Below are 27,612 nucleotides of genomic sequence, written 5' to 3' on the forward strand. Positions count from 1 at the left end.
GTGAGGGGAAAAATGAGGTATCTGAAGATTGCTGAATTTTTTATCAGTCACTCTGGCCTGTCATGAAGCGTTCCTTCTGAACACATGTGATGACTGGTGAACCAGACTTTTATTTGCCAAGTTTGCAGTTAATATGATGATATGCAATAGGTATATAAAGAAAGCAGTGTTAGGAGGTAACGGTTTAGGACCCAAGGAGTGGACCAGATGTTTACCGTACATTCTTTGACGTACTGTATCTGTAATGTATTATTTGTAATGTTTAGTAGATGTTCTGAATGTCTAACTTTCAGAACACAAAAACAGCCCTGACAACAGAACACAATGTAATCATCATCTTAGCATGTGTGGGTAAACATAACATAATTTCATGACTATTAAGAGAAAATCACAGTTGAAAGAAATGCACTGGATCTTTTCGTATAATGCCATATACAACTAAAATGACATTATATTATCTGAATTGCAGCTCCAAATAGTTTGACAATTTCGGGATAAACTAAACATTGCAGAAGGTTTGTGTGTGCTTAAGTTAGCAGATAAATATTCTCTAAGTACATTTGTATGGTTATAACATTTCAGAATACAGGTGTATTTATGGAAGGTTTGTCCCATTGTGCCATAATGAGACCTGACTAAAGGAGGACACTTGACACATGGCGATGTTTACCTGCTGCAGACAGTCTGTCATTCATTACTGTCTATTTACCTGTGTTCTAACAGCCTCAAATATTAACCTGCCTTCAACCAACCTTTTAAGGGCCTGAGCATCTCACATTACTGCATTTAGGGTTTTTGGTGATACCTATGCATTCATAATTTGCCCCTGAAGCTGTCACAGTGTAGTGACCTCTTTCAAATAGGCACAGTTCAGGAAAGCCTCTGAAATGAGTTCCACTTCAATGCTTGGCTACTAGGTTCCGGTCACATGGTCATTAAATGCACTGGGGCAGTATTTGGCTCTGCACAGCCTGAGCGCATTGCATCCGATCTGTGCCGGTCCAAGGGGTCAGATGTGACCCTAGAGATACTCAGAGACTATAGGGGCAAACTTTCCGAAAGTAAGAGAAATCCAGCACAGGGGGTCCAGCCATGTTCAGGGATGATTCTGAGAAGATATACCAGCACATAGGAGGAGCTGTAACCGGGAAATCCACGGATGTTGCCCGCAGCGCAACTGCTGATGCGCGCATTAGGAAACGTCTACACAAATTAAGTCTTAACAAGTGAAATCTGGAATAAACTGACTGATATCGTTTCGGGAAATATGGTAAGTCCTTATTTTTTGTCGCCAACCATATGTTTCCATTTATAAAATGGTCCTTGACAATTCACAGAATAAATTGTTCGGTTGCAGGTCACGTCATAAGTTAAATAGCCTATAACAAGTTTTTCTACAGTTTCTCTTTTTAAGTGTCTCTCTCACGAGTCATTTTAATAGCGAATGTTTTTTTATTTTTATTTTGATGGATTTCTGTGTTAGTAAGTCATAAAATAAAGTAGGCTAGCCTATTTGATGCTTTACTTGAAAAAAAGGTATCATTTTATTTACTTTTCGAATTTGTTTACCTTTAAAATGAATAGTTGAATCATTGTAATCTAGCAAATGTGATGTGTTTTCGCGGTTTTGTTCATTATTTAATTTATTTGAAAAATTTGGTAGGCAACATAATGAGTGTAGAACGGCAGGTAACCTATTTTGGGATTAACTTTTTTTTAGTGTTAGGCTAGCCTACTTCACTTAGGCTACAGTAAAGTGAAACCCGACATGTTTTATCAGAACATGAATCATTGTTAGTACAATGCCGGAGGATTAATGACATTGTTTTTTCATCGACTGTTATCGATAGGTGTAAAGTACTGCACTCCAGTAGCGCGCACTCACATGAACGCCGCTGGGCTCGCGCGAACCACACACGAGCGCTATGCGGCTGCGGACAGCGCGCGACAGCATCAGCTTGGGCGTTTGGGGTAAGTGGCAGTGCATACATGCAATACCCTCGTGATTTTCCACAATGTTTTGTGCCATGGTATAGGATTATAAACTAAGCTTTTTCAGACGTTTAACTATACAACCTCACTTAGTTGTCGTCGATGTAGTTGTTGATGTTTGAGGATGATCACGTTGTAGACATGTGGGATGTCCTGAACAGTGCGTTCCCAATGTGCATCTCTGAAGGGTGCAAAACATTTGTTTAAATAAAAGTTAGGAGTCACGTGGCCAGCTTTCATTTATGGCAATGGCAGTGCATTAATAAAGTAGACTCGAAGAGAGATGTTGTATCATAATATATATCCAAAGTTAGAATATGCTCTGTTAATCTTACTCAATCTTACCAAACCTACTATTATGTTTTACATTGTTATAGGCTAAGTTGTGTATGTTTTGTAGATTCTAAATGTTTGATGTGAAGACACTGGGAGCCAATGTGTGGAAATGTACTTCTGTGAATATGTGTTTAGAAAACATACAGAAAATCAATGGAGAGGTCAAAGGATTTCATTCGCCTAGCTGTAATGTCACAATGACAAGATAACATTTGCAGATTCATCAAATGAGTGAGATTTATTGATTTAAATGCAATTCTCACTTGAATTAAGGTGATATAACTAATTAAAAAGGACCAACCCCCTGCAAAAATCCAATACAAGAAAAACTGCTGCACAATCACAGGGGTGTAAAGTTCCTCACAGGTATGCCAACAACCTACAATTTTGTAAAAAAAAAAAAAAAAAACGGCTTTTGGCGTTTTTTGCGGACAAAAGCAGTAGGCTACTTTTCACCTCAGAAGTCACCGCAGTTATGAATGCTTGTGATTCCCAAGTCAGACATTTCTAACAATGAATGTAGGATTAACTGTGTCATGCGTCTCACAGCACGCATGGAAATTGTGAAAAAAATATTATTTTAAGTATGTGCACACCTTGAACACCCAATGATTAAAGATTCTTGTGTGGGGAAGATCCAAAACACAGCAAGTTATAACAGATTTTGTGTAACAGGTTTGTCAAATACGGGATCTACTAGTTGAGCTTCATGCAGAAGATGACACATAAATAAGGCCCTTCATTTTCAAGTGCTACAACTATGCTGCCAAAAGAGCAACACTGGTGAGTCTGCAATTCCATTGTCCTTTTATTTAATCAGCATGGCTCTAACATTATTGATCGATTTTGTGAATTTTATATTATTGTCATAATCCACAACTCTCCTTTTCCATGTTAGTGACTCTAAAATTGAATATGTTTAGGATGTTCAAATGTTTTGTTTAGTTTCTGCTCTTAGTTCACTTCAAAATGAAAATTCTGTCATCATTTACTCTCCCTCAAGTAGTTTAAAACCTGTATGAATTTCTTTCTACTGCTGAACACAAAAGAAGATATTTTAAAGAATATCAGTAGCCAAACAGTTGATGGACCCCAATATATATTTTTTCCTACTATGGAAGTCAATGGGGTCCATCAACTGTCTGGTTACCGGCATTCCTCAAAATATCTTCTTTTGTGTTCAGCCGAGAAAGAACTTTTACAGGTTTGAAACTGGTTTGAGAAGAGTAAATGAATACAGAATTTGGGTCAACTATTCCTTTAAGACTTGAGAATGCCTAATGGACGGCCCTTTTTGTCTATATGCATTTTTCACTAATGTTGCCCACTCAATTGCTGCCTAGGGCAATTACCAAAAATGCAATTTGTGGATTTTTAAGAGGCTTTTGAATGAAAGTGTCGGAGTGAGGAACAGGGTGGATCGTAGTCTGCTGCAGTACCTAACCAATATAACTTCCTGCACTTTCCCTTGAACCGAGGCATTTACACTTGTGATCTTGCATATATGCATGCAAGCACACACACATGGAGACACACTCCGGGGTGGCCCGTGGTAAGCACATGGAAGGAAATGTTTTCACTTACAACACACTGGCCCAATTCATTGCTCTGTAATCCTCTAAGCAGTTTCTGCATGCTTTGGCCTCTCCACATCACACGTCTATCTTCTCTTGAAGGAACAGCCAACTACTTGAACGAGACAAACCACATATTTTCTTGACACAGTTGTGTTTTCATCAATGAAACACTGAATTTCCAGAACTGTTTTTGTCTTTAAAAGGTATACACACTTAACAGCATACACACTTCAAGATAATCAGGCCGATTTTGGGCTCAATTCTCCTCTTCTGAAAATCCTTGGTAAAGTTCAGATTATCTTGATGGTTCTACAGATTATTTTTTATCAGATTTCCCTGTGGTGTGATGTGTGTTAATGACCGCAAGAGATTTTGTGAGATTTTTCCATGTCCACAGTCGGGACTCTGGTTTTTTGTTTGTGAATGGAATCTGTTAGTGTGTGGTGTGCTGTCTTGGTCACATTGCGGCACTCCACACACTATGGGAACAAAACCCATTTTGTGCTTTTTGGAGCTTGGAGATTGAACTATACCTTTAAGATAAAACATATATAATTCTATACAGATGTTGTGTGTATGGTAAATATGCACACATACATTTTAAAATCAGCAAATTTCATCATGTTCCTGCTTCAGCTGGAACCACCTGTGGTGCTGACTTTGATTGTTCTGTATTTATAGTTGAGCAAACATTTATCTCTGTGAAATATTTCAAAGGATCCACCACATCCACACAGGGACTCGCAGTTTGGTTAACTTTATGCCAGGTGTTTGTTTGAACGAACCCGTTACCCTTTGACCGTTCTTTCGCTCAGTCTCTCTGTGTCATTTCGAACACTGTACTAGACACACATTGTATTCAGCTGTATCAGCCGTAAATAAAGAGGTCTCAGGCCTGGATCCAAAACACCTCACCTCATACTGATCACCAGATTAAACCAGTGGCATCCTCATGTTTACTCAAATTTAAACCACTCTAAAGAGAGCATGGTACTACTGATGTCATCATAATCTACTACACCCTGGAACAGAAAATATTTAAATAGCCTAAAATCACACCACATTATTTACTGTTTTTGGGTCCAGTTCAAAAGAGATAGAAGAGAAATTATTGGAAAAATCAAAAATGATTAATTTTTGGTACATTTGTCTTTGTTTTCATTGAACCTGTTGATGTAAATTACCTAATGTGTTCACGGAAGCCCTTTCAGAAAATTAACAGTAGCCTTAGCCTACAATATTAAGCCTCGTTCAGACTGTCAGTCCAAATCTGATCTTTATGTCCGTTTGGAATCCGATCACCTTTAGCAAGTGTAAACGCGAGAAATCACATGAAATTCGTTTTGAGCCACAATCCTATTCAAATCGCATTTCCAGAAGTCTATTTCAGTCTGATCGCTCTAATCGGATTTTGCGTGGTTTACGTAGCTTTCTCGAGTCACGGAGAACATGCCAGACGTTGTTATAGGAAACATGCTAAAGGTTGCTGTGTTGTTAAAAAGTGCAAGTCGAGCAGAAAATTACAATAGCCTTTAAATGAAGACATGTTTTGAGACCGGCGGAGACAACAGCATGGAATAAAGCCGCACATACCAGCAGCCACCCATGTTTCTGCCGCTGCCTCAGAAGACGTAGTAGTCCAGCGCGGTGGCCACATATTGTCATGTTGTAAGACAACATCTTTTTGTGAACCCTTCCACGTTGCTGTTGAATTGAAAACAAAATTGAACTTGTCTCCATTATATTGTAATTTTCTGCTCGACCGGCACTTTGCAACAACACAACCTTGTTTCTGCAGCGACTTTCAGCACATTTACTATAACAGTGTCTGACATGTTTACATTTTAAATGGAAAGAAAGTGACATAAACTAACTACGTGAAATCTGATTAGAGCGCTCAGACTGAAACGCATTTTGTATAGGATTTCTAACCACAAGAATGTTGCTCAAAAATGGATTAGTACATGTTTTTTATACCACGTTCACATTTGCTAAATATGACCGGATTCCAGTTGGATATGCACAAAAATCAGATTTGGACTGACAGTCTGAACTAGCCTGGAAATCCAGACCTAAATCTAAAAGATTAATGGTCTGGCGTCGACTAATGAAAATCGGCCAGCTTGAGGGGCGGCACCAAGCCTGCATTTGAAAATCTCACTGCACGCAATTGGATAACACTACAACCAATCACAACAATAAACCCCATACGCTTAGCTACCAGCGGAGCTAACTGGTAGATTATACTCTTACCGTATCCGGTCGGCAAAACAGCAAAAACGTCCTTCTTGCAAAGGAACGATTCGAGCGGCGTCTTCTGTTCCTGTTTTAGATAAAAAGCCAAGTCTAACTCGTTCATTGTAGCTGCCAAAGCCGTTTCAAACAACTGGTGTTCATCCATAGCCATCTTGCAATATTTACTAATGACTTCGACGTCACAGCGCTGTCGTCATCTGTTTAGCTCGCCTCTGGCCCGCCTATATCAGATAACCCAATGTGATTGGTGCAGCTCAGATCGAGGGGCATATTTAATGAGCATCATTACTCGACACTCGCTTGGCAAATTCAACTTGTGCTCTTGCGAGAACTCTGGATTACCAGGGTAAGTCTGAACGAGGCTTTAGATCACATTCCAATCAGATTCACATATAATTGGATTTGGACTGACACAGTCTACATGGTCTCATGATACTGATGAAACTCTATCTCTTACTAGTGGATGTATTGTATTACTGCCTGGTTTCACAGACATGGTTTAGATTAAGCCAGGATTAAACCTTAGTTCAATTAGGGCATTTAAGTAGCTATTATAAATATGCTTTGGAACAAAACATTACTGATGTGCATCTTGAGACAAAACAATGGCACTGACATATCTTAAGATATCTCAGTGCAAGCTGCTTTCAGGTAAAACAGCTCAAACATGCATTTTAGTCTGGACTAGGCTTAAGCCTTGTCTGTGAGACCGGGGGTAAGTGTATAAAATGTATTAAGTGGATGTGATAATGTTCCAGTGATGGCAAGGCTGCCAAAACCTCCTGCAATGAAGAAAAAGCCAAGGCCATGAAGAATGAAAAGAATGAGGTTGTGTATGTGGACCCACCAGATGGCGGTTGGGGTTGGATGGTGGTTCTGCATTGTTTTCTGGTATGTCATAAATGACACTTTTATATACTTTCATTTAGAGCATCTTTGTTATGATAGAACTGGAGGTTTTTTTGTATTGAGCTAAAATCTTCTGGTGTCTTTTCAGGTGAACGTGTTGGTGATGGGTACATTGAAGAGCTTTGGTATCTTCTTTGTGGCACTGCAGGATGAGTTTGGAGGCTCGTCCGAGAGCATCAGCTGGATTGGATCCATAATGTCCAGCCTCAGGCTCTCTGGAGGTACGGTCACCATAGCAACCTTTGAACCAAAGGGTCAATATGACAAGTCATGAACTTTGTTTGTGACCCGTTAGGTCCGTTGGCCTCGGTGGCCTGTGCCAAGCTGGGGAACAGGATTACCTCCATAGTGGGGGCGCTTTTAGTCAGCGCCGGCTTTCTCTCCAGCATATTTGCCACCAGTGTGATCTACCTTTACATTAGCATGGGGTTAGTTGTTGGTGAGTATTTTGTTTTATAAATCAAAGTTAAATATTGGAGGGTTGTTATCATGCAATAAGTCATCTACAAAACTTTGATTTTTCCAGGTCTCGGGTTTGCTCTTCTTTATCAGGCCACATCTGTTGTAACAGTGACCTATTTCCGAAAGAGACTGGCAACTGCGTATTCTATTGGACGCTCTGGCATGGGACTGACCTTTGCCCTCGCTCCTTTCACTCAGCTGCTTTTGGATCAGTATGCTTGGCAGGGTAGTTGGCTTTCGGCTGCATTATTATAAAAATTGTTTTTTTCAGGATTCTTTGAGGAGACAGAAAGTTTGAAGAACTGCATTTATTTGAATTAGACATCTTGTATAAATGTCTTTACTGTAATTTTGGAGTAATTGAACAAATCCTTGCTTAATAAAAGTGTCAATTCCTTTCAATAAATAAATAAATCTTATTATTTACACTGACTGTTTTTTGTTCTGTCTTTAGGAGCTCTGTTGATTTTGGGAGGTTTGATGCTGAACCTTGTGGCTTCTGGGATGCTTTTGCGGCCCATTAACGTTAGACCTCCAGCTTCACCCATGTCAAACTCCACCCCTCATCAGGCTGGGTCAGAGAAAGATCCTCTTAAGAACAATATGAATGGCAACACGCCTGTGTCCAATGGCACTTCCAAAATGGACAGCTCATCCACCAATCACAGGGACACACTTATAATAGAGAACCCAGCTCATGAGCAGAACACTCTTCCACATCCGGAACTCAAAAAATCCATCCAGAATGGTGTGAACGGAACGGATGGCAGCCAAGTTAAAACGTCCCCTGAGATGAATGGGGTTTCTCCTGTGGATGCGTTACTTGAGAACAGCAAAACAGAAACTCTTCCTGAAACCCCCCCAAAAGTGCTGGACTTCTCGCTGTTGAAGAACCCTTTCTTTTGCATCTACACCTGGTCGCTAGTCTTCAGTCAGCTGGCTTATTTTATCCCTTACTTCCATTTGTCTGCAAGGGCCCGGAACCTGGGCATCGACCCCATGGATGCTTCCTTCATCATCTCTGTCGCTGGTGAGTCAAATTACCTTTGACCAACCTACAGTATGTAACACTAGAGTTTTGTTTTCCCACTGTCATCTATTTTAAGCATAAAGTTCTTTTTACAGAATTAATTTTGCATTAGCAGGGGAAAATATAGATAAAGGTTTGGGGACAAAGGTTACATGAAGATTCTAATTACAAAATTTAGTTTTAGTTTATTTATATAGCACAATAAAAAACCTGTCGCTAACCATTGTGCTGTACAAGAATTATTAAAATTAAATACAGAAAACAACATCAGAAAGACTCACATATTATAAGCCTTCTGTAAATGGTAGGTTTTATTTAATATATAGAGTGGTTAAAACGTGTCACGTGTGACAGTGTCACAAGTTTTGTTTTAAACAGAGATTCTGTAGCGATTAGCCTAATAGATAACAGAAGGCTATTCCACAATTTGGGTCCAACTATAGCAAATATATAGTACCTGTTCTCTTTCTAAGTTACCTTTCTAACTCCCTTTCTAAGTTACCTAACTTTCAAAGTTACCTATTGCATAAAAAAGTCCTCTAGTCAGCATGTTTGTTATTGCTGTTCTCTGGCTGCAACAGTTCAATTGTACACTAATAATGTGTTACAGTAGAAGAAATCAATAGGACGTAAGCACTGCTGAGCTGTGCTGTGGAAAATTGAAAGACAAAAGACCCTGTAATGTCAGTGCTAGTGGACCGCGTGTCATTAGCGGTGCCAGAAAACAGATTTTCTTTCTGGCTTCATTAGTGCTGTGTTTCTGGAAAGCCATAAAGCCGTACCTGAGAGATGCACTAAGGCCATTGTGCTTTGCAGCAAGATGTGCTCCCATATGGGCTTCAAAGGGTTGATGCAAACGCAGCCAACTTCACATTAATTATTTGTGAGCAGTTTAAAATCTGCAGTGTTATGCAATGAGTTCTCTTACATAAATAATGAACTTTGGCCCAGTGGCTAAAACCAGAGGGCTTGTAAGTGCCCTGTCAAAAATGCCGTAGTGAATGAAAATGTACTCAAATGAGTTTACTCAAACATGCGTTTTTCACTTTACATTTCTTTACCAAAAGATAGTAGTAACGAATGCTACCCCACCCCCCACGCCCACCAACATGTTTTCAGGACATGTAGTACTCTAACCATGCAACACCTTATTAATTATCTGTATGTTTAATGCAGTACACACCCTGATGAAGGCTGATGTCGTTTTTAATGTGCCAGGCCCTATTTTAATTTGAAATAAAATTCTGACCGATGTGATAAGCTGTTGGTTATTTTCATGTTATAACCGATGATAACTGACCAAATGACCAGTAATAAAATGATTAACTATTTTGTGAAAAGAAATTAAGAATAAAATGCAATCGTTTAGTAAGCCAAAAAGTCACTTTTCAGAGTCTCACCTAAAATGTATGAATGTCTCTAATAATATGACAAAATATCAAACCAAATATAATTTATTTTAAATACTTCAAAAAGCACACATTTCAAGCAAAGCATTTTTTAATTAATAAAACACTGCAAAAATGGCTCAACGGGAAAAGTTTAGCATCACTTATTCACAGATGCCATTTGTTTTAAAAATTTTAAGTGTCCAAATACTTTTAAAAGCCACTGTATTTAATACATTTTTGCCATTTTCTGTTTTGCCTGATTTAAGCTGTCAAAAAAAAACTGCTTCCAGAAAAAAATCGCTAGTAAATTTCACAAATAATTACAAAGAAACGGCAAGAAACACATTAACACAACATGAAATTTGGAAGTAGAAACACTGAAATAGCATTTTCTTGTAAAATGTACTCCAATAATCTTTGTTTTTGAAAAAAAAACATTTTTTACAGAGTACTCTACCGTTTAGTGAATGAATTTGATACGGTTATTTTGTAATCCAGCATTAGAGTCTGATAGCCTCACCCCCTCCGCTATGGAACTTGAGAGAATATAGTATCCAACATTTCACACTTAGTTTTTCCGGTTAATTAAGTGCTGAGTATTTAAAGTGCACTTTTTCTTTTTGGAATTTTCAGTGTGAATATACTACTCGCGTATTCCAAACGTCTCATATCCCCCACCCCCTCCCACCTGCACTTTGCAGTTTTCACATCAGGCAGGGTGTGCAGGGAACTAAAGCTCACCTCCTCGTGGCAGGTCACACACAGTCGGCGAGCTGAGGGAAGTCGCTAAGCAACAGCCCAAGTAGCTGACGCGAAGCTTGGTAGTTCTGTGCCCAGTTCTGAAGTGCCTGACATTGTGTGGCTTGCCACCGAAGCAGCAATGCGGACAAAAGAGAGCGAGGAGACGAGCCAAACACGTTTTGTGTTTTAATGAGCTAGTAGCGATCGGACATGCATTTGGACTCTCTGTACCTCAGTGAGGGCCTATTGTCCGCCTTTGATGTAGTGGGGACATTGCATTCGTCCAGTCCTTTTGTGTCCACTGGGTGAAGTACACAAAGACACAAACACCTGTCACATGCCCGATTACCCTGGTGAAAGTCCCGCTATACACTATAGAGTTTTGTGGACTAGGCTCCTCCATATAAAGGCAGTTTGCTACTTTCTGTCTCTGAGGTTTTGTATTAAAGTTTCATTGTACAAAGCATGACAGGAACAGCTGTGAAACTCAATGGCCCTGCTGGGATTTAAACACACAAACAACGCACAAAATGTCTTTGGGTCCAAGCGGGGCACACCAGGATATCACCTTTAGTGGCGCACCGAGGACACGCAAACATTGAGCAGCTGTTTTGTTTTATGTCTGGCCAGCAATAAATGACCCCACATGTGCATGAACTCATCAGCTCAAGCCGTCAGTTCTACATGAGCTGGGCTGTGTTTCCTAAAAGTATCTTTAGCCTAAGTTGATCTTAGAGACCATTGGTGGCAGTTGTTCTAAGATCAACTTGCTTTTGGGAAACAGCCCTGGTCAGTATGGTTGATCATGCCAACACCTCTGGTTTTTGTGTAAACATTTCCATTTCGTTACATAAGAGATTATGAATGAATTACAGGATAAATATGATCCAATGTATTGGGCATATGTGCATTTTTTATACATCCAATAAACTGCATGTCAGCAGTGAGTGTCACACTTTGGATCTGTTGCGTATGTATGAATCTGCAATAGTGCTGCATCAGGATTTTTCCTAGACTGTTCAATAAAGCTCTGCAGCACACGGACACGCAATCACAACTGCGGCTCAGAGAACAGCAAATACAAACCAGCACTGAATGCTTTGTACAGGACGCCACATAATAACTGAGCTGTTATCATTACTTCTGTTCTTCTGTCACTCTTTGAACTGAAAAATAGATTCCGCCAGAGGCTAAAAGCAATTAACTGACACTAAATGACTAAATGTAAATGTATATACACAAGTCATTTAGAGCACTGTCATAACACCTTTATGGTGCTTTTTGTCATTTTGCATCTTGACAGTCACAGCCCTCATTTGTATACTGAAAAGAGGTCAAACAGGTTTGGAACAACATGAGAGTGAGGTAATAATATAAGATACCAAGCTGCAGTGATCGGCATTTAAAACTGGTGATGGTTGACCAAATTTAGATTTATTCAAAGGAGAAAATCTTTTCATTTTCGCATAACTTTGAAGCTCACTCATTAATGTGTTGCCATCTGCTAGTGGCTTAATATAATACTTCAGTACTGTATAAGCATGAAACCTTTGAAGAATCCAACAATATGTGGTCCATTTTCAGGCCATCAGTTCAGCGCCTTTTCTGTCTCACAGGTATAACAGAGACGGTGTCCCAACTTGCATCTGGTTGGGTGACAGACAGGAATCTAGTTCACAAATATCACTACCATAAGGCCTACCTGATCCTGTGTGGCGTGGTCAATCTTCTCTCCCCTCTGGCCACCTCATACATCTTGCTCATGGTCTACGCTATCTTCTTTGCCATCTTTTGTGGGGGGTACATGGCCCTACTACTTCCTGTGCTGGTGAGTACTGGCAGACTGAGTATAAACTGTATAAACTGAGTAGTTATGATATGGACTTTACAGTTTTTGACAATCGCTAGGACCCATTTCTCAATACTTTCAAAACTCTTCACCAGTGTACACAACAGCAGTCTATGTGGGATAAACTGTGGATCATTTGTCATTGCTTTGGAACAAAATGCATTCAATTATGACATCTTTCAAATTTCTTGACACAAACACCTCCAACTCTATGTACATACAGGTTAATGTTTAAATACTTTTCTTAAAAACTGTTGAACTTAAGTTAACATTATACGAAATTGAATAAGACTGCAATTTTCTACATTTCTACAGTACTACCATATTCAAATAAATTCAGAATCTAAAAAATGTAATACTATCAAAACAATTAGATGAAGCTGAACACCTACAAAGGTGTTAGTCTTTCGATTTCATTACCATCTATACAAAATTGGACTCCTTCGGAATAATTTTGAACTGGCATTTTGTATAGATAGTAATGAAATTGAAAGACTAACACCTGTGTATGTGTTCTGCTACATCTAATTGTTTTGATGGTATTTTTCAATGTCAATATGGTATTACTGTAGAAATGTAGCAAATTGCTGTTTTATTCATTTTTTGTATTATGTAAGGTTTCGAACTTAAGTTGAACAGTTTTGAAAAGATTATGTAAGTGCAAATTGTTCTGTAGGTACATAGAGTTTTGGTGGTGTTTCTGTCTTTAAGTGAGAAAAGAATTTATGTAAAATGACTGGACTGGTTGGAGGGGTTTGACGACATCCTAGAGTGCTGCTACCTTCACTTTTATTAAATGTGCTCATGAAAAGGTCTCCGTACCTTTCTAAGTATTGAGACATTGAGTTCTTGTGCTGTAATACTGTGCAGGGCAGTGTAAGGAGAGAGGGATAGATTGACAGTCAGCACTGCAGTGCACCCGTTCCTCTGGAAGGAATCTTAGGTTTTACCTTTCAAATATTTTTACAACCTATGGAAACACTCTCAGTGAATCAGAAAAAGACCCTGGGGGAAAACAGTCTTTTGCCAACGTGCATGGACATTAAATAAGTATTGCTTGTTGAATTTAAAAAGTAGTTATGTTGAACATTGCTTTGAACAGAAAAAGTGAACTCCCTGACCCTCAAGAAAGCAAAAACCAAAAAAAGAAAATACCATTTGTGTCAACACAACGTCATTACTTGCCCAAATGTGATATGCAAATCAGCTGTTCTATTATGATTGATGAGTAAAAGTGAAATAATTTCCTCCATTACAGCAAAGTCCTTAAAAAATTTCCATTCAAAAGTTAAGGGTCTGCATAAGATTTTTATTCAGCAAATATGCATTAAACTGGTCAAAGGTGACATTAAAGAGTATACTGTTAACACAAAAATTATATTTTAAAAAAATGCTGTCCTTTTGAACTTTCTAATCATTAAAAGTCCTGGACAAAAATTATCACATTTAAATATTAAAAAATATTAAGCAGAACAACTGTCTCTTGAGCACCAAATCCGCATATTAGAATGATTTCTGAAGGATCATGTGACACTAAAGACTGGAGTAATGATGCTGAAAAAATAGTTCTGAATTACTGTATAATAATGATAATATAGTCCAATAATCCATCACACACACACACACACATCTTTGTCTATTTTTCATATCAAAGAGTTTGCTAACTAAAGCTCCATTTCTTCTGGCCTAGTCAGAGAAGTCATAATCTGTCATATGTCATAAATATCATTCATATTCCTCTCTGCGTTTTCCAGGTGGACTTGGTGGGTTCTGAAAAGCTGAACAACTCGATGGGGTTCTCAATGTTCTTTGTGGGGCTTGGCTGTCTCACAGGTCCTCCTCTTGCAGGTATGTGGAGTTTGAATGAGCTCCATGACTAGATCACACAAGCATCAATAGGTAAATGCAGTCTTGATGTCTCACAAAAATAACCTGCAGCTTTGGAAAGTCTTGGCCAGTCTTTATAATGTGTAAGACAAGCCTGCTTCTGTGTGTGTGGCTTGAGGGACACTGCGGTCATTTAGGTTCATATTCCAATTTAAGTGGGTTACAGATGGGAGTCATGTTAACCCATCTAAAAATAGGATGACCTGTCTGGTTAGATTGAAATGACTTTTGGCACTTTTTCATCATAATATAATGCTGAACAAATACCTTTAGGCTACTTTCATGATTATAGAACATATATTTATTTGTTTTATTTGCTGCTATTTATTAGCAATGTTCAGTAATAAATCCCAATACAGAATCTCCTTATGTTGAACAGCTGTAAAGCGAAGGGACAATTCTTGGAAATACAAGTCTTGCAGAGGGGCCTCTTTAGGAAGGCGAGTATAGACCTTGCCCTGAACTCGTTAAAGCTATGCTAACATGAACCATCTTGTCAGGGCCCCCTTCCACAATCCCTCCGCCTACCAAAAATAATGAGCAGCCAGGGAAGCAAAACTGATTTTATTATCCTACCCAAGGCCTTTCCGGACTTGACCCGCTTTTGCTTGCGTGGCGAAAACAAGCCGTCGTTTTAAGCGTATCCAGTCAGAAAACAGGTGTGGGAGATTCTGGGCTGGAAAGTGAAGAAAGTTTTCTCCATCTGTCCATCGTCTTAAGCGTTAGGTTACTGACTGTTCGCAAATGTATCTTGCAAGGGAAAGTAAAAAAATAAAATCTTTTTTCCTTGTTTTCTTCATTGACTTCTTTTTAAGGAAAACATTCCTTCTGCCAACAGTTGAATGTATGTCTAACGCATTGCGTTTTTCCTGAAGGCTTCCTGTACGACTACACACAGACCTACGACTGCTCCTTCTACCTGGCAGGTGCGTGTTACCTGTTATCATCAGTTTCTCTTTTTCTCGAGCCTCTGGCGAGACGCTGGCAAGCCCGAAAGAAACGGCTGGAGACGATGAGTGAAGAATTGATGTGGAATAATGGCTGTTTCTGCCCGGCGCCTCAGAGGAATGGTGTTGTATAATAAAGGAAATAAACTCAAAGCCATTTTACTTTCCACCATGTCATGTGGTTCTGATCGGAAGAGGACCTGACCTGAACATTTGGCGGGACCACAGTGTGGCAAGCAAATTAATGTTCATTTGAATATAGAGACCAATAAAGGAATGCTTGAGGACACTACAATGCAAACTATTTTGTTAGTGGGTGAATGAGAATGGATTTTGTTGAATTGGTTTGATATATAAACAAATAGTACGTTTCCCTCACCGCGATCTTTAATGACAATCAAATCAGCACAAGAACAAAATGAAGAGTCTTCATCACCACATAAGCATTTCTTTTCCAGCACATTATTAATCAGGATCTTCCTTCACTAGAAAGTTACTCAAAAGCTTCCACTGACATGCTTTTAAATTTGTGTATCACATGACACATTTTACTCACTTAGGCAAATAAACTCGAACTAAAATAAGGGTATTTTGTCAGATGGTGATGGGTCTATGCAATAAGCCTAAGATGGCTGCTTCTTCTGTGAGTCCCCATTTTGAGCCTTTAATGCCTGTTCATGTCTGTTGATGTGTATCAGTTGCTATGAAGCTGTGTAAATGACTACATAATGGCACAATGACTGAAAACAACATAGATTTTGTTTTGCCGTGCCGTCAGTGCCCCAACTGTAATACATTTGGGGGCAGAATATTCCAGACATGGACTTTTCTTCTCACTGGTGCCAAATCAGTCATTCACTACTGACAACAACCAAGAGATTTGCTGGAACAAGTGAATATTCTTCTGATGCTAATGAGCCAAGTGTTGCAAGAATTAGGTCATTTGGCTTGTGGGTTCATATGTACCTGTACAAGAGGCCCAGATGGTGAGCCTTTAAGTGGAGAGTTTCTCGAAAGTGCAAATCCTTTATACTTATTGTCATTTTTTATTTTATGTCATGTTTTTCGCCACTATTTGCCTTTGTACACAATGACTGTGCTAAATATCATGTAATGAGAGCCAAAGATGCAATAGAAATATAATTTATCAATCTATGCCTTTGAACATGTCCTTTGTTTATAGAAATGCAATCTAGTTACTGCTCACACGTTACAGTTCTCTCAAGAAGTTCTGCGTGAGCTTTTGCCCTCTAGAGGCACTAATGATGTACTGCGACTGGAATGTTGTATCTATTAACAGGCAATCCATGTTCTGGAATGTCTAGTTCTTTCCTTTCATCAGCAAGTAAATACAAACAGTATTTCCTAACAAGAATGAGCAAGACACGCACAACTGTGACCATTTAACAAATAAGCACATCACAAATATAAGAACAGTATGCCACACTCTGGCCACTATTTTTTTTTTTTTTTGCAGAAAGCATTTCTTTATCACTCTTAATTGTTTAATAAAGGCAAGTTTCTTTGGAGAAATGGGTTAGAAATGTTTTGGTAATGTTGTATACATTGTTTGTTAGCTCAAAAACTAGCCTTAAAGACAGTTAAAGGTATAGTTCACCCAACAATGAAAATTCTGTCATCATTTATTCAACCTCAAGTTGTTCCAAACCTGTACGAGTTTCTTTCTTCTGTTGAACACAAAGATATTTTGAAGAATGTTTAACCAAACAGTTGATGGACCCCATTGACTTACATAGTAAAAAAACAAAATAAAAAAAAACAATGGAAGTCAATGCGGACCAGAAACCAAAATTTTTCAAAATATCTTTGTGTTCAACAGAACAAAAAAAAAACTCATACAGGTTTAAAACAACATCAGGGTGAGTAAATGATGACAGAATTTTCATTTTTGGGTGAATAAGGGGACACAATAACAATATTATTGTCAATGACAGACTTCAGTAATTCTGTACTGTTAATGATTTTGTAATTGTGTGGAAATATGATAGCATTATGCTGGTATTGTGGATATTAACTGAAAGTGTTTTTGTTTTTTACTGTTTCTGAAGGTTTTGAATAATTATTTTGTTGACAATGCTCACAGCTGTTAAGATTTACATGACTGCAATTAAAGCCCGCAGTAAATTTGACAAAGCAACTGGGTTTTCTATTAAACATTTGTTGATACCTGAGAGATGTTCTCCTTTTTCCCCATGAGGAAAATATAAAAGAAAACAGTTCATCTTCAAATCATAATATACTATAATATCTAAAATGCAACTGTCTGAAGTACATTAATTATTTTATTTATTAGCTTTTTGAAAAAAAAGATTGCATTTTCATGTGTAAAATCAAAAACAAAACAAAGTGGTGTAAAAATATCTTTATTGAGAACACAATGTAGTACATACAACAATGGTAGGCAGTATTTCAAATTTTAATGCATCATTACTCTAATCTAAAAAATGTAAAATATTGTATTACAAGAAATCATTAGCACCCATTAGTATTATGAACCTACTCAATTCTAAAATATGGAGAGAGAAAAAAATGCTTAGATTAAAAAAAACATTAACTTGTACTTACAGAAATGTGAGCCGTGATGAGAGACTATTTCGTGTTTAATCACTGATGGATGGATACCCACAATGCAACACTGATGTTCTGTAAACACCAAAAAAAGCACATAAAAAGGTGTAGCAAAATCTCATTAATTGCATGCATAAAAGAAAACATGAAAAACTAATCAAAGGCTTATAATCAATAACAAACCATCTAACAGTTTCTCTCAGCAGATCCAGATCTGTCCACCTGGAACCCATTCAGATCAGCACATCGGTGAAAAAAATAATATTTCAGCATATATACTTGCTAGAGGGATAGTCGGTGTTCAAATTAAGTTATAACAGCAGAGGATGCAGATAGGTCACCTGTGGCATCAACATTATACTGTGTTGAAGAATTTCAATGATCACTCTCCTCTAAAATGATTAGTACATGTATAATAGTTTAGAATTAACTTTCTAAAAAGCTAATTCTGGCTGTATTCAGTTTGCACATTTAACTTGAGTTTCCAATAAACACTCAAGAGTAGTAAGGTCATTCTTATTAAGATCAGAGGGTAGAAAGCCTCTTGTGAGGCCTGAAATAGTTTTATAGTCATCATGTGGTAGCTTATGGAGAGAACTAAGCTACAACCAGGAACAATGAGCTAATGTTTTGGTCTGTCCAGACTTAATATGGTCTTTTCATTGCTTGGAAAAGTGGGGAGGGAAAAGTGCCAAGACTACACAAAGAGATTATGCAAATGAGGCCAGAGGAGGGGTTTGAGTGTTACCGTGGAGACCTACGGTTACCAAGTTACCAGGCCCATTCCATAGCATCAGAAGACAGGCCAGTCAGTCAGAACTGTGGTGAAGACACAAGAGAAAACATAAGAGACCACAGCTGAGTGCCATGGACTGAGAGAACTCATTTCCGTCACTGCCATGGTATTCTCTCAATGCGTAACTGAAACTGGACAAGTAAAAATGTTATAGAGATGAATTATATCAGGTGTATTTGTTAATGCAAATGGATTTAATATTAGTCAGTGCCCAAATCTTTTTGCAAAGAGCAGATTTTGGTCAATACTCATAATAAAAGCTGTCTCATTTCAAAAGGCTGCGCCCTCCGGAGGTCACCTTTGTGGAACGCATAATATGTCATCCAGGATGTTTCCTTTTTAGAAAACTAATCATTTTAAAATTGACTGTTCCTTGTGAGGAGTAAATTATTGTAATTTGGTTACTTTTCTGAAATGAGGCAGCGTCAATGACATATGACCTTCAAAATGAGAGAGTAATAGAATCGAAATTTGAAATAAAACACCAATATTTCTTTAAATGTACTGTAAATTCTTTAAATGTACTGTAAAATTTGAAGATTGACTTTTTATAACTGAGTGTGTGTGTATATATATATATATATATATATATATATATATATATATATATATATATATATATATATATATATAAAATATACATACATATTTTCAGCTTGTTAATTCTATTCATATCCATGGGCAGAAATCTATGTTTGTACAGAAAATTCCTGTTTGTCTTTATGTTTATAAAGTGATCTTCATAAGAATACCAGTATTAACAGTGTCATTCATTGTGAAGGTAGAAATGATGACAGTCCTATGTATGCTAAATAAAAAAAAAGCCCTATGCAATTAAATAATTTTTCTGACACCTATCATAATTTAATTAGATATTCAATATATTAGATAAGATATTCAACACAATCTCCCACAGCCCCTGGTTATTTTCAAGTATGTTCATAATTTACTGCATAACTAATGTAATCACTATCTTATTCATTTCCTGCTATCATTAGGAAAATATTTTACAATCAGGAGGAGCCTGATATTGACATCATTGTAGCAAATTATTATGTACCTAGTGCTCTAAGAATCTATCAATTACAGTACTTTCAACACAGACAGGTGAAAGTTACAATGAAAATTATCAATAGAACTTATAAGGCAATTAATTGTTATGATTATAAGGCTGATTAAATGGCTTAAAATGCTAATAGTAAATCTAGTGAAGCTTTAACTGGAGTGAAAAACTCTATGAAAATACAAAGGCTAAAATGAAGTGTGGCATTATGTTAAAAGGGATAGTTTACCCAAAAATGAACATTTTGTCATTACTTACTCACTGTTCTTCTGTTGAACGCATAAGAAGATATTCTGAAGAACGTTGGTGTCCAGACAGTTGATGGTAGCCATTAACTTCCATAGTAGGAAAAAAAATACTATGAAAGTCAATGGCTTCCGTTAACTGTCTGGACACCAACATTTCTTTAAAATATCTTATTTTTTGTTCAACGGAAGAAAGAAACTCGTACAGGTTTGGAACAACCTGACAGTGAGTAAAAATTATCCCTTTAAATTGTATATGTAATTTTATTGCAAATTGTAAATGTGGTTGTTTTAGATCTTATAAAAGCTGTCTCCAATTTTGTATAATCCAAATAAAAATTTAAGAACACAGATAGCCTATACTTATTTTAAAGTTTTGTTTTTTTTCTACATTTATTTAAAACTATTAATGTTAATTTGAGTTATGGTCATTCTAGGTGTACAACCAACAATTATTTTTGCATCTATGAATAATATATAGGTTATTAATTTATTTACATTTGAAAATACAATGCATTTATTATTCTTCACTTAAAGGGATAGTTCACCCAAAAATGCAAATTCTGTCATAATTGACTCACCCTCATGTCATTCCAAACCTGGATGACTTTTTTTTTTTCTTCTTCTGTTGAAAGCAAAATATATTTTGAAGAATGTTTTAACCATTGTTGCCCATACAGTTAAAGTCAATAGGGTCCAAAACAACAATTAGAAAAATTATACGTAGGAAAAAACAGAAAATTTCAAAAAAGAAAGTCATACAGGTTTGGAAGAACTTGAGTGAGAACATTTTCAGGTGAACTAGTGCTTTAACATGAACATCCTTATTGCCAGTTTATTTGTGTAAATTCACAAGTCTTTGACCTCCTACCAAAAATATAGCGTAACAAATATTTCGGTAACACTTTACAAGTCTCATTTATTAATGCATTAACTAATATGAACTAACAATGAGCAATACATTTGTTATAGTATATAATCTTTGTTAATGTTAGTTAATAAAAAAATACAGTTGTTCACGTTAGTTCACAGTGCATTAATGCTAACAAATGCAACTTGATTTTAATAGTGCACTAGTAAATGTTGAAATGAACTAAGATGAATAAATCCTGTAAAATATTGTTCATTCGTAGTTCATGTTAACTAATGCAACCTTATTGTAAAGTGATACCGATATATATATATATATATATATATATATATATATATTTTTTTTTTTTTTTTTTTGTTCAGTCAGAGGAAAGAAATGTTTTGGATAATACAGGCCAAGATGTCACAGTTACAGTCAATGTTCTAATGCATTTGTTTAACTGACACTTACCTGTACCAGGTAGACTCTGAGTCTAAAGACCTGGTATGAAGCAAATGCTCCCTTACTCACCACCCACACCAGAGGACTGGTCTGGATCCTCACGCCAGAGGCCTGAATGAGCTGCTGGTGAAGTGATGCAGCTGACCGCATGTCTTACTAAGGAAAGGGAAGGAGGTGGTGTTCATTCTCTTCCTCCTGATGAGGCTCCTCGCAACGCAAGCAAACTCCATGTTAACTTTGAGTGGAGTTCACAAGGGCAGCTTGTTTTCTTTCAGGGGTTCTTCACAACGGAGGGTCAATTAACCACGTACCGATCATCTGGATGCATTTTACAATCTCTTTCGGGAAAATAAACGTTTAAGGAAACAAAACTATCAAAGCTCGATTCGAGGCGCACACAATTTCGAAGGCTAAAACCGCTTTTTTGGCTTTTCTAAATCCTCTTCCTTCACTGATTTTCAATGGAGCAAAACAAAATCATATCAGACGAAATCAAAGGATGGGATAAACAAATGCCTGCTCCTCTGAATTGGAAATCACTGATATCAGGTAAGGTTCAGGCAGTCGTGCTGGCAATGCATAGTGTGGCCGGCCAGGTTACAGCAAGCCTGGATACTTCCAGCTGAGGGACACATACGGGGAGCAGCCGGCACGCCTGAGAGAATCAAAAGGTGCTGAAACAGATATTTCAGTTTAGATGAAGGTCTGCGCAAACATCATCTCTCCACTCATTCTCAACGCTCAGCAGAACGGCCCCTTTCTCCCTGATCTGTTTGAGGGTTGGGGGGGCAGCAGCACCCTCAGGTTACTTAGCATGTGGGGCAACTCCAGGACACAAGGGTGGAAAACACAGATCAACAACAACATCGAGCCTCAAAAGAGCTCTCTCGCCCCTTCGCTCTCACTGCCATGACTGATCCCGGGCCGAACACAAAGGAGGAGAATTTCTCTTTCCTGAGCAGAAACAAGCATTTGAGCAACAATTCCTCCCGAAACACAACCGAAAAAAGCAGCGCAGGCGTTCTTCAATTGATTTCCAAGGAATAAACATTTCTCCCTCAAATGAAACAATTTATTGATAGCGTGATATAATCAAATGAGGGGCCAGTGCACTTTTTGTGTGTGTACAAACAGCCACGTCAAGAGCTGTGCAAGGAGTGAGTGACGCTTCCTCTTTCTCCCCAATCAAGAAATTAGGTAAACACAGCACAAATCAAGAGTGTCATTATTTCCGTTTAAATACGGGAACTGTAAGCACAAAAAAAAAAAAAAAACAATTACACAAGCAGGAAGATGCTCTCAGTGAGAGTACACTAACACTAAATGGAAAGCTCTTGCCCCTGTGCATCCAAAGGGCTCCTGAATCATTTCAAACAATTATTTCGGCTTCCAGCCATGTGAAGTCCACTTGTGGAACGGTCCATTTGCTGTCCTGTCCTGTGTGGCCGGGACTGAACGTACAGTATGTCCATTTAACCATGTACACAAAGAGCTGTTATACTGTGAAATTACCAATCAATCAACTTTTAAAACACAATTTAGTGTGAGGAATAGAAAAGTCATACATGAAAAGATGTTAGTTATGCATCAGATCAGTACACTGCAGTTAGCTAAACAGACTAAGAACACAAATTTCTACTTCTTCAGGACTTCAGAGTAAAGTATAGACTGTCATTTTAAAACCATTCGAACAATGACACCTAAGAACCACAACAGCGTGTAATATTTCAAACATAAATGGCTGTTAAACTATGAACATATTTAAATGTACATCTATATTGTCAACTAAAAGTATGTCAATAAAATAAAATGTAGGACTGTCTTACAGTTGCACAAGATTCAAAATTTTAGGGCATCAAAGTCTCTGTTTGTGTGCAAATCTGTGGGCTTGATTTCTTTAAATTAGTCACACACCTTAAAGGGTTAGTTCACCCAAAAATTAAAATTCTGTCATCACTCACTAACCCTCAAGTTGTTCCAAACCTGTATGAGTTTCTTTCTTCTGTTGAACCCAAAATAAGATATTTTGAAGAATGTTGGTAATCAAACAGTTGACTTTCAGAGTAGAAAAAAAAATACTATGGAAGTCAACGGCTACAACATTCTTCAAAATATCTTCTTTTGGGTTCAACAGAAGAAAGAAACTCATACAGGTTTGGAAAAACATAAGGCTGAGTAAATGACAGAACTTTAATTTTTGGGTGAACTTTCCCTTTAAGTTCTCAGTGCTATCCACATGGCATATTTAGCAAATTACGGGTGACAATGACAAAATATCATATTATACGCCACATGCACTTAACATTGATTATTTGAAAAGTCTGTTTTTTTATAGCAAATGCATCTTTATAAAGAGACCTTTATAAGAATACCAGTATTAAAAATGTCACTGTAAAGAGGATATATCTGGAAAATAATGACAGTCCTATGGGGAAAATAAAATTAAAACCACACTATGCAAACAAATTAATTATAATCATAATTTAAACTGAGACACCTCACTTTGAAACCAGAATCATGCTTAATTCAAAACCTTTCAAATGTAACCCAAAAACATGGAAACAGTATGTCAGAATACCTTATTCTTCACAAAATTTGATGCTTGATGTTTGATGTAACGCTTTGGTCTAAGGAGGACTACTTTTATAATCAAAATGTTTACAGATTTTTTTTTTAATGTGAAATGGGGTGTTAAAATGCTGCCTGTTTCAATCAATATAACACTGATGACACTATTTGGCTACATCTTTGTATATTAAACCTCTGCAACAGCTTACAGTAGAACACGAGCATTAACATGCAGTTCACTGAGCAAAATATTCGGCCTGTTTTAGTTGCCTACAGGACTATATATACTTATATTACACTCCCCATTAATGAATGATTGTTCAAAGCATCAAGACACAAACCAAGTTCCCATTAAATCAGATCAATTGAAAACCATGAACATGAATGAAATGAACATTGATTTCGTACAGGGATAACTGTCTGGAATCTGACTGAAATACATGTTGATCGGAAGTATTGTAACTAAACAGTGTTTAATGACCCATAGCAAATTAAATTTCTATTCTAATATACCCAATATCACTCATTCTTTTACGCAGGGTACAACTTATCACAAACTAGACATCTGAATAAATTGCAATGGAAAACAAATATATTGCTATATAGAGCTAAACTTTGCTATACGAATGGGCCTTTTTCTTTCGTTTTTGTACAAGTTTGGCAGAGCAGGTAATAACATTTGCCCTTTACTCTAGTACCACTTCTGCTTTAGAGAGCATGCAATTAAGAGACATTAAGAGAAGCTTGCATTTAACAATACTTTAGTGTGTATTATGATTGTTAGGATGCTCCTCGCACAATGATCATGACCAGGAAGTCCTCTTCCGTTTTGGCAAGAGCTTTCGCAGAAGAATCTAAGAACTGCTGAGAGAAATCACATGGTGGAAATGCGTGCAGGACGCCAGTGTTGTCCTTATCTCTACTGCCCCCGACGGGTAAACTGATGACCCCAGCGGCCTGCTTTTGCTTCAGGTAGGAAACCAAGTTGCGCAGGGGCCTCTGTGTCGATGCTGCTGGGTCTGAAGATGAAGGCTCCTCGGTGCTTCCCGGAACTGCCAGAAGAACTGCATACCCGCCCGGGCCTGCGACTTTGATGCGGCGAGACACTTCGTCGATCTTGGGCTGGTCGAGGCGGAGACGTTGCGTGATGCGCAGCTGAGCGACTTTGCCGCCCATGCTGCCGTCGATAAGAAGACTGGTGGCGACGCTCAAGTCCCCGTCCAGGAGATGCATGCTGGCTGGGAAGTTACTGTTCTTTAGGAGCAGCATGCCATTCCAGGCCATGCTAAGCTTGCCCCCTGCATCCTGCTTTGAAGCCTGGCTGCTTTTGGAGCTGCCCTCGGATCTGTCCCTCTTGGAGATGCCTTTGGCTGAATCGCCTGCTTTGCGCTTTCTTTCCGCTGGACTTGCGCCGACACTGGTCTCTGAGACGCTGCTGCCTTTTATGCGCTTCTCACCAGGGGCTCGGTCCAGGCTGCTGCGGCTCTCTCGTGCAGGGGACACCCGATCTGCTCTCGCTGGACGCTCGGAGTCGCTGAATCGACCATCTCGGCTGCTCCCTCCCGGGCTGCCTTCAAGGGACGGCGGTCTGCGGCGTCGGGCTGCCCACTCGCTGCTGCTGTCAGGCGAACACTCCAGATGTCTCCCGTCCTCCATGAGTCGACGTTTGCGTGCAGCGTCCCTGGCCGGCAGCTCCCGCTCCAGTGACCACGCCTCTCGCCGTCGTTCACGCTCCAAGTGTTCAAGGGGCTCAAATGCAGGAGTTCGTACACGTTCACGAATGGCAGGGGCAGGCCATTCAGCCCCGGCGTACAGTTCTCGTTCTCTGAAGTGCAGTGGTGGGGGAGTCCGTTCTCGGACCCTGATGGCCTCGGGGGTGGCGCGATGGACGAAAGACTCAGCCACGATTTCATAGTGCTGCAAAGGGAGGGGCTGCAAGAACTGCTGCTGGTAGCGGTGCTCCGTGTCAGCGAAGTCCACCCTCAGCCTCCTGTCGGGACCGCCGAGAGGAAATCCACGCATGTGTGTGCAGGCTGCCTGAGCGGCATCCAGGCTTTCATACTGAATATAAGCCCAGGTGTCCCCTTTTCTGTAGTCTATAGTCCTAATAGTGCCAAAGCGGTCAAATTCCCTGGCTAGCGCAGTGAGAGGCACCCAAGGTCCAAGACCACCCACCCATAGGCGTGTGGTGGGGGTGGCTTTGCCATAGCCAATTTTTATGGGGTTTCGGCCCACGACTTTCCCAGACATGCTCATTTTTGCTCTGTGGGCCATGTCCAAGTTCTCAAATTTAAGAAAGCCATAGGTGCTGCTCTGGCCCCGAGTGGGCCTTTTAATGTCCACCTCAGTGATGGTCCCAAATCGTTCAAAAGCCCTCCTCAAATCATTTTCAGTCACAGTAATATCCAAATTACCCAGAAATAGTGTGCGGTTGGCTCTCTGGTCGTCCTCTGGAGAGATAAAGTCCTCCTCACGGAAAGGAGCGGCTCGCTCAGCGATGTACGCGGGCCGCGCCCTCGCTTCATAAAAGGCAAATTCTCTTTCTCTTTCAAGCTCTCTCGGTAAGGGCGGGGGTGGGGGAGGAGGAAGCCGGCCCAGCGCTAACTGCTGTAACCGGTAGTCTCTGTAACCCAGACCGGTTGGAGAGAGCGGCCTCTGGGTATGCAAATGTCTATGGCCAGCAACGACAGAGAAATGGTCTTTATCTACCGGAGACCGACTTCTCCGCCTATTCAAGTAGACAGCCTCGATTTTCAAAGGACGGTCGTACAGCACCAGCCGCCCTCGCGCGTGCTTTGCCGCCCTGGCATCATCCGGTCTCCTAAAGTTGACGAATGCGATTCTCTCGTCATTGACTCGGCTGATTTTAACGCTCACATCACCAAATTTTTTGAATTCGTGGAAAAGGCCGTCCTCGATTTCCTCGTCGCTCAGTTGGGAGCCGAGCTCGCTGATTTTTAAAGTTTTGTACTCACTTTCGTTGGTGGGAAGCGGGGCGCGCGACTCTCCGCGCGAGTTGGTGCGCGCGGCCGCCTCTAAAGACAAGCTCGACGCGTGATTCTTGCCGCTCGAGCTCGCAACGGGGCTGGTGTAACCGTGGTTATTTCCAGTCCGACTGGAGACATGTCCGTCAAAATCCCTTCCATCTCTTTTATCTCCGATCAGCCCCCTTCGTGCAGAGCCCCCTTCGCTTTTAGAAGAACTATTGCCGTTGTTGCTCCCCCCGCCAGAAATCGAGATAACCCCCATTTTCTTACTGGTCGGGTGGCTTCCTCCCCTGTCTCGTATATCATCCAAGGCCCTTGAACGCTTTTTCACAGGCGACCGCTCTTTCCCTTTCATGTTAGATATCCTCTGGCTTTGCGCGTCAAACAAAACACTTTTTTAACAGTTACGCTAACGCGATGGCAACGAATTTACACGAGAAATTGTATAATTTGTTCAGTGTCCCTGCGGCAAAACAACCGCATACGCCATCTTGTCGAGACTAAAACATGTCCCGCCCGTCGACTTTGATTGGTTTGACTCTCTGAGAAACTTCCACGCCACTGGTTGTTCTGTCTGTCAATCTAGACCGCCCGTACAGCGCCCAGTCTCGATGTACACCATTTTAGCTTCAAACGGCAAATATTTATAACCATAACCATAGCCACTTTATAAAC

General features: G+C 39.3%; 2 protein-coding genes across 2 annotated transcripts; one reads left to right on the forward strand and one right to left on the reverse strand.

Moving 5' to 3' along the window:
• Positions 1-946: 946 nt before the first annotated feature.
• On the forward strand, positions 947-16,975 carry slc16a4 (solute carrier family 16 member 4). Its single transcript, XM_079896146.1, has 11 exons — positions 947-1,270; positions 1,851-1,971; positions 3,004-3,111; positions 6,920-7,052; positions 7,159-7,291; positions 7,366-7,509; positions 7,597-7,758; positions 7,987-8,562; positions 12,311-12,522; positions 14,298-14,391; positions 15,306-16,975. The coding sequence occupies exons 3-11, from the start codon at positions 3,089-3,091 to the stop codon at positions 15,509-15,511; spliced, it is 1,683 nt and encodes a 560-aa protein (XP_079752272.1). The 5' UTR covers positions 947-1,270; positions 1,851-1,971; positions 3,004-3,088; the 3' UTR covers positions 15,512-16,975.
• Positions 16,976-21,303: 4,328 nt separating this feature from the next.
• Positions 21,304-27,454, reverse strand: rbm15 (RNA binding motif protein 15). The gene has a single exon (XM_079896667.1). It carries the CDS (start codon positions 27,290-27,292, stop codon positions 24,731-24,733), a length of 2,562 nt encoding a protein of 853 aa, XP_079752793.1. The 5' UTR covers positions 27,293-27,454; the 3' UTR covers positions 21,304-24,730.
• Between the last annotated feature and the right edge of the window lie 158 nt (positions 27,455-27,612).

This window comes from Squalius cephalus (genome assembly GCF_949319135.1).
Source record: "Squalius cephalus genome assembly, chromosome: 16".
NCBI classification, from domain to species: Eukaryota; Metazoa; Chordata; class Actinopteri; order Cypriniformes; family Leuciscidae; genus Squalius; species Squalius cephalus.

Coding starts and splice junctions, on each gene's coding strand:
- slc16a4 (XM_079896146.1), top strand. CDS start 3,089: ATGCTGCCAAAAGAGCAACACTG. Junction 7,292..7,365: donor CAGCCTCAGGCTCTCTGGAG/GTACGGTCACCA, acceptor GTGACCCGTTAG/GTCCGTTGGCCTCGGTGGCC. Junction 12,523..14,297: donor CCCTACTACTTCCTGTGCTG/GTGAGTACTGGC, acceptor TGCGTTTTCCAG/GTGGACTTGGTGGGTTCTGA.
- rbm15 (XM_079896667.1), bottom strand. CDS start 27,292: ATGAAAGGGAAAGAGCGGTCGCCTGTGAAAAAGCGTTCAAGGGCCTTG.